Source organism: Sprattus sprattus (assembly GCF_963457725.1).
Source record: "Sprattus sprattus genome assembly, chromosome: 12".
Classification (NCBI taxonomy): Eukaryota; Metazoa; Chordata; class Actinopteri; order Clupeiformes; family Clupeidae; genus Sprattus; species Sprattus sprattus.
Window position 1 is genome coordinate 372501 of NC_137910.1, and position 12803 is coordinate 385303.

Here is a 12803-nt window from a genome sequence, read left to right on the forward strand (position 1 = left end):
GGGGTGTGTGTGGGTGGGTGTGTGTGTGTGTGTGTGTGTGTGTGTGTGTTAACCTCCTTCTACCTCCACCCTGAGGTGTGTGTGTGTGTGTGTGTGTGTGTGTGTGTGTGTGTGTGTGTGTGTGTGTGTGTGTGTGTGTGTGTGTGTGTGTTAACCTCCTTCTACCTTCACCCTGGTGTGTGTGTGTGTGTGTGTGTGTGTGTGTGTGTGTGTGTGTGTGTGTGTGTGTGTGTGTGTGTGTGTGTGTGTGTGTGTTAACCTCCTTCTACCTTCACCCTGGTGTGTGTGTGTGTGTGTGTGTGTGTGTGTGTGTGTGTGTGTGTGTGTGTGTTAACCTCCTTCTACCTCCACCCTAGGGTGTGTGTGTGTGTGTGTGTGTGTGTTAACCTCCTTCTACCTCCACCCGTCCAGCTCCAGGGCTACCGGTCACATTCCTCACCCGTGGTATGCTGCTGTCTTAACAGGCCAACCGTGTGTGTGTGTGTGTGTGTGTGTGTGTGTGCTGCTGTCTTTACAGGCCAACCGTGTGTGTGTGTGTGTGGCAGGGAGGAACACTGTGTGTGTGTGTGTGTGTGTGTGTGTGTGTGTGTGTGTGTGTGTGTGTGTGTGTGTTGCTGTCTTTACAGGCGAACCTTGTACTGTAATTGACTGCATTCCGCACGAGAAGGCAATGTTTTTTCGACCTGGCCCAAACTCTTTTGATTTATTTACTCCGGGTGTGTGTTTGGAATATTAATAGATTTATATTTTATATATTTTATATATTGCTGCAGCAGGGCTGATGCCTTGGTGCCCTTTTGACCTTCCAGCTCAGATTTCCTGACTAGTGTGTTCCGTTCGGAAAAAGGAGGAATTTGGCAATCCGAGGAGGGAACGCCTAAATCGCTGACCTTTGCAAAACCACCACTCGGAATGAAAAGGCAAAATTGCATTAGTGCAGATGATGTAACAGGCATGTTCTCTCCACAAGACTGCTTTTCACCCTTTCAGAAGAAGGGCTTTCCACATACATGTCTGCAGTCACACACACACACACACACACACACACACACACACACACACACACACACACACACATACACACACTCATACAATGACCAGGCTGTGTGACCATTGTGATCAGTCCCATTAGCTAACACTGTTAGCAGGTGACTCATTCAATTCAATTCAATTTTATTTACAACAATACAATTGCCTCTAGGCGCTTAATACTCATCCTTCATATGTTATTGTGCCCATGTTTCAAGCGAACATATTGACCATGGACTGGAAAAAAGAAAGGAGGGTAAAATTAACCTCAATCACATTGAGACCTGTAGTTGCATCGTGATCCTCTCTGCTAAGTACTCCCGTCCATCTGCGTTGTTTGTTCCTTATTTCGTACACCATTTCAAACAGCCGTCGCGTTCAGGCTATCACATTTAGCAAGGCAATTAGTACAGTAGATCGATCTTTCACAGCCAAGCCTGATTACGAGGCTGTAGACGGGCACCAATGCCCAACCATTAATTACCTCCTAGTCCATTATCACGCTCGCTTCTCTGAGCAATTATGCAGGAGAGCTCTGCTCTAGGCCTTCACAGCGGCATGGCAACAGTCAGAACAGATAGCCGTATCGCTCCGTCATGTTGTCGGCTCAATGTGCATCATTAGTCTCTTATTCCCCGGTTGTGTTTTGGACGGATAAACAGCATGCAGCTGTTGTGATTAATACGACAGTGATGTGTCCTTCTCAATAAAGAGCTGATCGTGCTAGTGTGAATGTGTTGTTTGTGTGCAAGTGTTTGTATGTATGTGTGTGTGTGTGTGTGTGTGTGTGTGTGTTTTTTTATATTATATTTTCGAAAGGTTTCTTTGGATGTGTACAGTGTTTGCTTATTGCCCATATGTGTACATGCGGAAGAATATGTGCCTTTTATTCCCTTGTTTTGTGAGTGTGTGTGTGTGTGTGTGTGTGTGTGTGTGCGCTCTTGATGTGCGTCCCTCTGTAGCTCTCAATAGTGGTACTGTGTAGTGAAACAGTGCGGGTCTTAACCCAGCATACTAGAGTTTGAGCACTGTGAGCCCCATGAAGAGCTGCCTGAGAGCGGAGTGTGTGTGTGTGTGTGTGAGCCCCGTGAAGAGCTGCTGGAGTGTGTGTGTGTGTGTGTGTGTGTGTGTGGTTGTGTGTGTGTGTGTGTGTGAGCCCCATGAAGAGCTGCTGGAGTGTGTGTGTGTGTGTGTGTGTGTGTGTGTGAGCCCCGTGAAGAGCTGCTGGAGTGTTGAGTGTGTGTGTGTGTGTGTGTGTGAGCCCCGTGAAGAGCTGCTGGAGTGTGTGTGTGTGTGTGTGTGGTTGTGTGTGTGTGTGTGTGTGAGCCCCATGAAGAGCTGCTGGAGTGTGTGTGTGTGTGTGTGTGTGTGTGTGTGTGAGCCCCGTGAAGAGCTGCTGGAGTGTTGAGTGTGTGTGTGTGTGTGTGTGTGAGCCCCGTGAAGAGCTGCTGGTGTGTGTGTGTGTGTGTGAGCCCCGTGAAGAGCTGCTGGTGTGTGTGTGTGTGTGTGAGCCCCGTGAAGAGCTGCCTGAGAGCGGAGTGCTGCTGCTGCCTCTGTGGGCCTCTTCTGGAATCTGGAGCCTAAACACCACAGACTCGCTGGGGACTCAGTCAACGCCACTAAAGTGAGACCAGCTGTCTCATGTTCCCCCATACACCAGGGGTGTGTGTGTGTGTGTGTGTGTGTGTGTGTGTGTGTGTGTGTGTGTGTGTGTGTGCGCGTGCGCGAGTGTGTGTGTGAGTGCACATGGAGCCGCAGGAGAACGGCAGGGAGGAACTCACTGTGTTTGTGTGTGTGTGGCAGGGAGGAACACACTGTGTACTCTCATTCAGTACTCTGGGGGTGGGGGACAAGCATGTATTAATGTAACACCTTTGTCCAAAGCGACCTACAGCACAGTACACATATCTATCTTTATCTGTGTATCGAATGTGTATCGAGTGCTGGTGATTCCTACAGGAGCTTGTTCTAATGTTTTGAGCTACAGGAAGTTATTGTAATAAAAAGCTCTGTTCATTTAACAGTGTTGTCCGGTGTAACTTGTAGCACATGCCTTTTTACCATTACGTGAGCTCCCTGGGGATTGGCCCGTGTGTGTGTGTGTGTGTGTGTGTGTGTGTGTGTGTGTGTGTGTGTGGACCCATGATGCCGGTGGTGTCCATCACATGAGCTCCTGAAAGAGTAAATCGGTAAAAAATGAGTTTGAAAATGCGTCGTTGTCATAAGGAGGGGGACGTGTTTTTACATGTTGCTGCTTTGGAAGGAGATCTGTCACTATGTGTGTTGGCTTCCTCCTATAGCACTGCAGTACTGCTCACCACACACACACAGACACACACACACACACACACAGACACACACACACACACACACAGCTTCTATAGCACTGCAGTTCTGCTCACCACACACACACACACACACACACACACAAACACACACACACAGCTCATATAGCACTGCTGTTCTGCCCACTACACACACACACACACACACACACACACACACACACACACACAGCTCCTATAGCACTGCAGTTCTGCTCACTACACACACACACACACACACACACACACACACAGCTCCTATTGCCCTTCAGTTCTGCTCACTACACACACACACACACACACACACACACACACAGCTCCTATAGCACTGCTGTTCTGCTCACTACACACACACACACACACACACACATACACACACACACACACACACACACACACACACACACACACACACACACACACACACACACAGCTCCTATAGCACTGCTGTTCTGCTCACTACACACACACAGCAAGCAATGCTCTTCAACACTTTTAGAAATGAGCACCTAGTCATGAAGGCTAATTACAGCAGAGTTTCTGTACTGTAAATTTCATGTCCGTTTTAGACTGCAGCTAGTCTTTTTATGATAGCAAATGATAAATGCGCTAACACCCTCCAGACATGATTGCCTGTCTCGTTTATTGTCCCGGCTCCTTCCTATGTTCCTATTGGATAGCTTGAGCCTTATTATAGCACAGCTGGGACTGTAAAGCCCTGGCATTGAGATCCTCACCGGGCATGTTCACACACATTGAGATCCTCACCGGGCATGTTCACACACATTGAGATCCTCACCGGGCATGTTCACACACATTGAGATCCTCACGCCCGACTCACATTGATGCGTTGGAATGCGTTGATCCAACGGAAGGCAGAGGAGGAGTCTGGCGCATGGGGTGAGATTGACAGGTCATCAAACAAATCAAGTCACCAGCAAGCTTTTCCCCTTTCAGTAGTAGCATGCTATCATTAGACAGGGTGCTCAGAGACCTTGCAAATCCTAGGATACGTATTTTCCAGTTACAATAAAGGGGTTTTTACATTGTACAGTGTCTATTTCTCGGTAACTTTTAAAAAATCTAACCAAAAAAAAGTCTAACAACCAACTTGTAGGTACAAATACGACCATCTACGGAGTTTGGCAGCCATCTTTTTTTTTTTTTTTTGAGTTTGCCGCTCTGTAGACGTGAGCATATACGGGATATGATTGGCTAGCGCCTGTCAGTTATGCATGAAAGGCAATATGATTGGCTGACGCATGCATTCCCTCTCGAAAAGTTCAACCTTCTTCAACTCTTGCCGCAAGCAAAGCATGAAACGCAACGCACGCGAACCAAACGGAGCCACAATTCAGTTCGGCAAAGGATGACCTCACCCCATGCAAAGTGAATGGTTATGCGTTAACCCTGACGCATCAACGCCTTCCAACGCAGCAATGTGAGTCGGGCGTCACCGGGCATGTTCACACACATTCTGGCTTCCCTCTTTCCAACTGAAATCCATGACGTTTTACTCAGAACTCAAAGGGGTTCCTTGTAGAACGTCTGTTAGGGTTCTGTGTGTGTGTGTGTGTGTGTGTGTGTGTGTGTGTGTGTGTGTGTGTGTGTGTGTGTGTGTGTGTGTGTGTGTGTGTGTGTGTGTGTGTGTGTGGTTTTTTGACTGTGCATTTTTAATGAGCTACCCAAGTGGAACATGGAACCTATTTTCCGTACAACTAAAACATCTTTGTGTGAAAGTCCTATTTGAGGACAAAGTAAGCTATTTTGAGTTTACATTCCTTCCTCAGTATTTCACTCTTCTGGTCTCTGATACTGTAGGTGCACCGGTGTCTGTAGTCGAGTATCAAAGAGACGCGCTCTCCTCTGTCTTCCTGCTTCCTCACCACACGTAGGACACTTGACTACCGTCACTAAAGACCGGCGAAACACCGACTCTACAAACAGTCATTTTCTACAGTTTCACTTATTGATGTAAACAGATGCAGGTGTAAGCAGGGACGTGCACAGGAGTGGGCTAAGGTTGCTCGGGCAACTGCCCGTTTGCCCTCCTCAACTGAAGTTGCCCCTCCGAAGGAAATATATATAAATTTGTATCTCTGTAAGGCTCCGTATCATGTTGTCCAACCCTGATGATGTCATTGACGAGCCTGTCAGTGGAGTAAACCAGCGCTTCACCTGCTCTCATAGGATTCCACTGTATAGCCGTTTTAACGATTACGGTTTTAGTGTTCAAATTCAATATTTCATCGTTAATTGTCCCTAGGAAAAATTACTCAATGCCACTATTGTTGCCACTGCCAGAGACTTAACCCATCTGTATCCTGTTATAGCACTGCTGTTCTGCTCACTACACACACACACACACACACACACACACACACACACACACACACATACAGCTCCTATAGCACTGCTGTTCTGCTCACTACACACACACACACACACACACACACACACACACACACACACACACACACACACATACAGCTCCTATAGCACTGCTGTTCTGCTCACTACACACACACACACACACACACACACACACACACAGATCCTATAGCACTGCTGTTCTACTCACTACACACACACACACACACACACACACACACATACAGCTCCTATAGCACTGCTGTTCTGCTCACTACACACACACACACACACACACACACACACACACACACACACACACACACACACACACAGAGATCCTATAGCACTGCTGTTCTACTCACTACACACACACACACACAAACACACACATACAGCTCCTATAGCATTGCTGTTCTGCTCACTACACACACACACACACACACACACACACACACACACACACACACACAGAGAGATCCTATAGCACTGCTGTTCTACTCACTACACACACACACACACACACACACACATACAGCTCCTATAGCATTGCTGTTCTGCTCACTACACACACACACACACACACACACACACACACACACACACACACACACACACACACACACACAGAGATATCCTATAGCACTGCTGTTCTGCTCACTACACACACACACACAGCAAGCGATGCTCTTCAACACTGTTAGAAATGAGCACCTAGTCATGACGGCTAATTACAGCAGAGTCTTGTACTGTAAATTTCATGGCAGTTTTAGACTGCGGCTTTTCTTTTTATTATAGCAAATTATAAATGCGCTAACACCCTCCAGACATGATTGCCTGTCTCGTTTATTTGCTGGGTTCCTATTGGATAGCTTGAGCCTCATTATAGCACACTATTATTGTTGCCACTGCCAGAGACTTAACCTATCTGTATCCTGTTATAGTACATTATAGCACACTATTATTGTTGCCCCTGCCAGAGACTTAACCTATCTGTATCATTATAGCACACTATTATTGTTGCCACTGCCAGAGACTTAACCTATCTGTATCCTGTTATAGTACATTATAGCACACTATTATTGTTGCCCCTGCCAGAGACTTAACCTATCTGTATCCTGTTATAGCACACTATTATTGTTGCCACTGCCAGAGACTTAACCTATCTGTATCATTATAGCACACTATTATTGTTGCCACTGCCAGAGACTTAACCTATCTGTATCCTGTTATAGCACACTATTATTGGTGCCACTGCCAGAGACTTAACCTATCTGTATCCTGTTATAGCACACTATTATTGGTGCCACTGCCAGAGACTTAACCTATCTGTATCATTATAGCACACTATTATTGTTGCCACTGCCAGAGACTTAACCTATCTGTATCCTGTTATAGCACACTATTATTGGTGCCACTGCCAGAGACTTAACCTATCTGTATCCTGTTATAGCACACTATTATTGGTGCCACTGCCAGAGACTTAACCTATCTGTATCCTGTTATAGCACACTATTATTGGTGCCACTGCCAGAGACTTAACCTATCTGTATCCTGTTATAGCACACTATTATTGGTGCCACTGCCAGAGACTTAACCTATCTGTATCCTGTTATAGCACACTATTATTGGTGCCACTGCCAGAGACTTAACCTATCTGTATCCTGTTATAGCACACTATTATTGGTGCCACTGCCAGAGACTTAACCTATCTGTATCATTATAGCACACTATTATTGTTGCCACTGCCAGAGACTTAACCTATCTGTATCATTATAGCACACTATTATTGTTGCCACTGCCAGAGACTTAACCTATCTGTATCCTGTTATAGCACACTATTATTGATGCCACTGCCAGAGACTTAACCTATCTGTATCCTGTTATAGCACACTATTATTGTTGCCACTGCCAGAGACTTAACCTATCTGTATCCTGTTATAGCACACTATTATTGTTGCCACTGCCAGAGACTTAACCTATCTGTATCCTGTTATAGCACACTATTATTGTTGCCACTGCCAGAGACTTAACCTATCTGTATCCTGTTATAGCACACTATTATTGGTGCCACTGCCAGAGACTTAACCTATCTGTATCCTGTTATAGCACACTATTATTGGTGCCACTGCCAGAGACTTAACCTATCTGTATCCTGTTATAGCACACTATTATTGGTGCCCCTGCCAGAGACTTAACCTATCTGTATCCTGTGTTGTTCTTGTCCGTGTGCAGGCAAGGTGCGGTGGCAGGACTACGACCAGGACCTGTATGTGGGGGCGACGGTGGTGCGGCCGGGGCAGGACCCTTACGCCCGAAACAAGTTCAACCAGGTGGAGAGCGACAAACTCCGCATGGACCGGGGAGTCCCCGACACTAGACACGATCAGTGAGTTGGCGTGTGTGTGTGTGTGTGTGTGTGTGTGTGTGTGTGTGTGTGTGTACTAGACACGATCAGTGAGTTGGCGTGTGTGTGTGTCAGTGTGTGTACTAGACACGATCAGTGAGTTGGCGTGTGTGTGTGTGTGTGTGTGTGTGTGTGTACTAGACACGATCAGTGAGTTGGCGTGTGTGTGTGTGTGTGTGTGTGTGTGTGTGTGTACTAGACACGATCAGTGAGTTGGCGTGTGTGTGTGTGTGTGTGTGTGTGTGTGTGTGTGTACTAGACACGATCAGTGAGTTGGCGTGTGTGTGTGTGTGTGTGTGTGTGTGTGTGTGTGTGTGTGTGTGTGTACTAGAAACGATCAGTGAGTTGGCACTTTGTGACTCTCCAGGGACTTGAGGTTTCAGAGACTTCACACTCATGCCAAGTGCCTTAGGCTGGGGACGATGCTAGTGTGTGTGTTTGTGTGTGTGTGTGTGTGTGTGTGTGTCTGACCTGTTTGTGTACAGTCTGTGTGTGTGTGTGTGTGTGTGTGTGTGTGCGTGCCTGAGGCCAGGGACGATACTAATGGCTGTGTATCAACACCAAACTGTCGCAGGCATTTGTCTGAAAGGCATGAAAGGCAGGAGGATGTTTTCATAATGCTTCAAACTATTTGGCACTTTCCCTTATTCCCCCATGAACAACACCAAAGAAAGACTCCGTTCTCACACACACACACACACACACACACACACACACACACACACACACACACACACACACACACACACACACACACACACACACACACACACACACCAACACACACACACACACCAACGCACACACACACACACACACACACACACACCAAAGAAAGAGTTTAGACTCCGTTCTCACAAGCAGTGGCTGTGAAGGGAACACTCCCTTCCAGGGTCTCCTGTTTATTTAGGAGTGTGTTATCCATCACACTTCCTTCCTCTGTACCCAGGCTAATTGGGTTTGTGTTGTTTAGTTAATGGATGGAGAGCACCTCCTGCCACCCTGGCCCTAATGTGTTGATGCCTGTCCAGCTCAGACAGACAGAGTGACACACACACACACACACACACACAGAGCGAGTGACACTAATGTGTTGATGCCTGTCCAGTTCACACAGACACAGACACAGACACAGACACAGACACAGACACAGACACAGACACAGACACAGACACAGACACAGACACAGACACAGACACAGACACAGACACAGACACAGACACAGACACAGACACAGACACAGACACAGACACAGACAGGGCTCTTCTGGGCCCTGTAGCCTTCCATCTTGTTTGTCTGATCACGGTGGGAAAGTGCTTCGTGAGATGAGCACAAACCCGCTTACTCAGTGATTTTATAGATGCTCAAACGCAAAAGTGGCAGATTTCACAGCATGAATCACTTGCCCAGCGCCTCCCTATTAGTCACTTCTGTCTTCTAAACTACTCTTCTATATCCTCTCTTCCTCTCAACTCTCATACAGCTATTCTTCTCTCCTTTCTTGTTTCCTCCTCTCCTCTTCTCCTCCTCCTCCTCTGTGCTGTGGGAGCTGCTTCAGTGTTTAATGCCGCTGCTTCAATGTGACCCCCTCAGACTTTATCACTGCGGAGTCTTAGCCCTGGGCTGCTCATCAAACACTCTCACATCCAGTTTTACTATTGTGTCTGTACTTTATTCTCCTGCGTTAGACATGTGTTACTATTGCGTCTGTCTGTGCTTTATTCTCCTGCGTTAGACATGTGTTACTATTGTGTAAAGTGTGCTTTATTCTCCTGCGTTAGACATGTGTTACTATTGTGTCTGCTGTGCTTTAGTCTCCTGCGTTAGACATGTGTTACTATTGTGTCTGTGCTTTATTCTCCTGCGTTAGACATGTGTTACTATTGTGTCTGTGCTTTATTCTCCTGCGTTAGACATGTGTTACTATTGTGTCTGTGCTTTAGTGTCCTGCGTTAGACATGTGTTACTATTGTGTCTGTGCTTTAGTGTCCTGCGTTAGACATGTGTTACTATTGTGTCTGTGCTTCAGTCTCCTGCGTTAGACATGTGTTACTATTGTGTAAAGTGTGCTTTATTCTCCTGCGTTAGACATGTGTTACTATTGTGTCTGTCTGTGCTTTAGTCTCCTGCGTTAGACATGTGTTACTATTGTGTCTGTGCTTTATTCTCCTGCGTTAGACATGTGTTACTATTGTGTCTGTGCTTTATTCTCCTGCGTTAGACATGTGTTACTATTGTGTCTGTGCTTTAGTGTCCTGCGTTAGACATGTGTTACTATTGTGTCTGTGCTTTAGTGTCCTGCGTTAGACATGTGTTACTATTGTGTCTGTGCTTTAGTCTCCTGCGTTAGACATGTGTTACTATTGTGTCTGTCTGTGCTTTAGTCTCCTGCGTTAGACATGTGTTACTATTGTGTCTGTCTGTGCTTTAGTCTCCTGCGTTAGACATGTGTTACTATTGTGTCTGTGCTTCAGTCTCCTGCGTTAGACATGTGTTACTATTGTGTCTGTGCTTTATTCTCCTGCGTTAGACATGTGTTACTATTGTGTCTCTGCTTTAGTCTCCTGCGTTAGACATGTGTTACTATTGTGTCTGTGCTTCTGTCTGTAATTCACACATATTTTACCTGCTAGAAGAATGTCGGTTAAACTAATGATGGGGTGGCATGGATTAGAATGGAATGTGGTTCTAATTGCTGGGCATATTAACTGCTGTTGTGTGTGAAAAAACACGAGTAACACCTGTAGCCGTTGTATATTTTGCGTATACCACTACTTCTCATGTGCCATTGCTTTAATAACTGTTACAGCCTGACTTCAAGCACATCATTAAAGCATTCCTGCTGCATGCAGTTGCAGCCCTAGAAATAGAATAGAATTAATCTAATTTAATTGACGGGCAACTAGCAGCGAGCAAAGTCCGTCGCGCATGTACTAAAGCTATAATGCGGAGTGTGAGAGCATAACACTGACCCACTAATGTTCGCGCTTAGGAACCTGCTCTTGGTATTAAATTAGCAAAATGATTTTGCCAAGTTATTAAATTAGATTTATTTTTATTTATGCACGGCGGACTTTTCTCGTTGCCATTTTCCCATCAATGAAATTAGGACTGCTGATGTCAGAATGGGTTAAGCAAACAGAGAAAGGACATGATGTCACAAAGCCTCTTGCTCCTTTAATCCAGCCTGTAGTAGTTTCCACCTCTTGCTCCTTTAATCCACCCTGGCCTGTAGTAGTTTCCTCCTCTTCCTCCTTTAATCCACCCTGGCCTGTAGTAGTTTCCTCCTCTTCCTCCTTTAATCCACCCTGTAGTAGTTTCCTCCTCTTCCTCCTTTAATCCACCCTGTAGTATTTTACTCCTCTTCCTCCTTTAATCCACCCTGTAGTAGTTTCCTCCTCTTCCTCCTTTAATCCACCCTGTAGTACTTTTCCATGGTGGCTATTGTGTCTGTGCTTTATTCAGAGGTGGCACCGTGTTCTGTCTAAATCCTACGGTGCAGTGCAGGCAGAATAAGCCTCCAGTATGTCTGTCTGTTTTTGAGGTTGTCTTGTGTCTTGTGTAATTGTGGACAGAATGGTTGAGTCGGGAGTAGAGGGGAAATGGACTTTTTTCTTGTTACTCTCTCAATCTTTCTCTCTGATGGAAAAAGACTCAGACCTCACTATTGTTACTGGTGTGTGTTATTTGTTGAATGATTGCTTATCACAGTGTCAAGAGTTCTCCCTGAATCCTCAGCTCAGAACTGATTGGCTCGAGTTTTTTTTTTTTTTTGGGAGGACTCTTTAGACTAGAGGGTCTGCTTTGAACTGTCTGGTAAACCTTTTTTATAATGTCTGTTGCCTTTCAACTTGACAGATGTTTTTATCTGAGAGGAACCTGTTTGTCATAAAGGGATTTTATATGTGTATGTAGAATTCATAGCTTCATAAGGAGCTCATTACTGACCTTCTTCTCTACGTAGACTGACTATAAATCTTCAGCTCCATGTTGTCTCCATCTCTCTCTCCCTCCATCTCTCTCTCCCTCCATCTCTCTCTCCCTACAGATCTCTCTCCCTCCATCTCTCTCTCCCTCCATATCTCTCTCCCTCCATCTCTCTCTCCCTACAGATCTCTCTCCCTACATCTCTCTCTCCCTCCATCTCTCTCTCCCTCCATCTCTCTCTCCCTCCATCTCTCTCTCCCTACAGATCTCTCTCCCTACATCTCTCTCTCCCTACAGATCTCTCTCCCTCCATCTCTCTCTCCCTCCATCTCTCTCTCCCTCCATCTCTCTCTCCCTCCATCTCTCTCTCCCTTCATCTCTCTCTCCCTCCATCTCTCTCTCCCTCCATCTCTCTCTCCCTACAGATCTCTCTCCCTCCATCTCTCTCTCCCTCCATCTCTCTCTCCCTCCATCTCTCTCTTCCTCCATCTCTCTCTCCTCCTCCCTGGCAGCGGCCATGTTGGGAGCAGGTGTCATGAGCCTCTTCCAGCAGTTAGGCTTCAGATTAATCTGGAATTGCTCTTTAATCTGCCCAGATTAGTGCCACCCTGCCCACGTCCTCAGTGGTCACGGCAAGGTCACGCAGTGAAATGGGCCATTTAATGTTGCCTGGTCACTCACACTATGCCAAGGTTTATTACTAGGCGGTATTAGATTTGGAGTTTGTGTGTGTGTGTGTGTGTGTG

General features: G+C 46.1%; 1 protein-coding gene across 1 annotated transcript in view; it reads left to right on the forward strand.

Annotated features, from left to right (window-relative positions):
- Positions 1-12803, forward strand: part of galnt2 (UDP-N-acetyl-alpha-D-galactosamine:polypeptide N-acetylgalactosaminyltransferase 2) — a 121517-nt gene that overhangs the window by 64560 nt on the left and 44154 nt on the right. The window contains exon 3 of the mRNA XM_080848628.1: positions 7959-8112. Within this exon, the coding sequence (XP_080704754.1) occupies positions 7959-8112 (154 nt within the window). The remainder of the gene's footprint in view (positions 1-7958; positions 8113-12803) is intronic.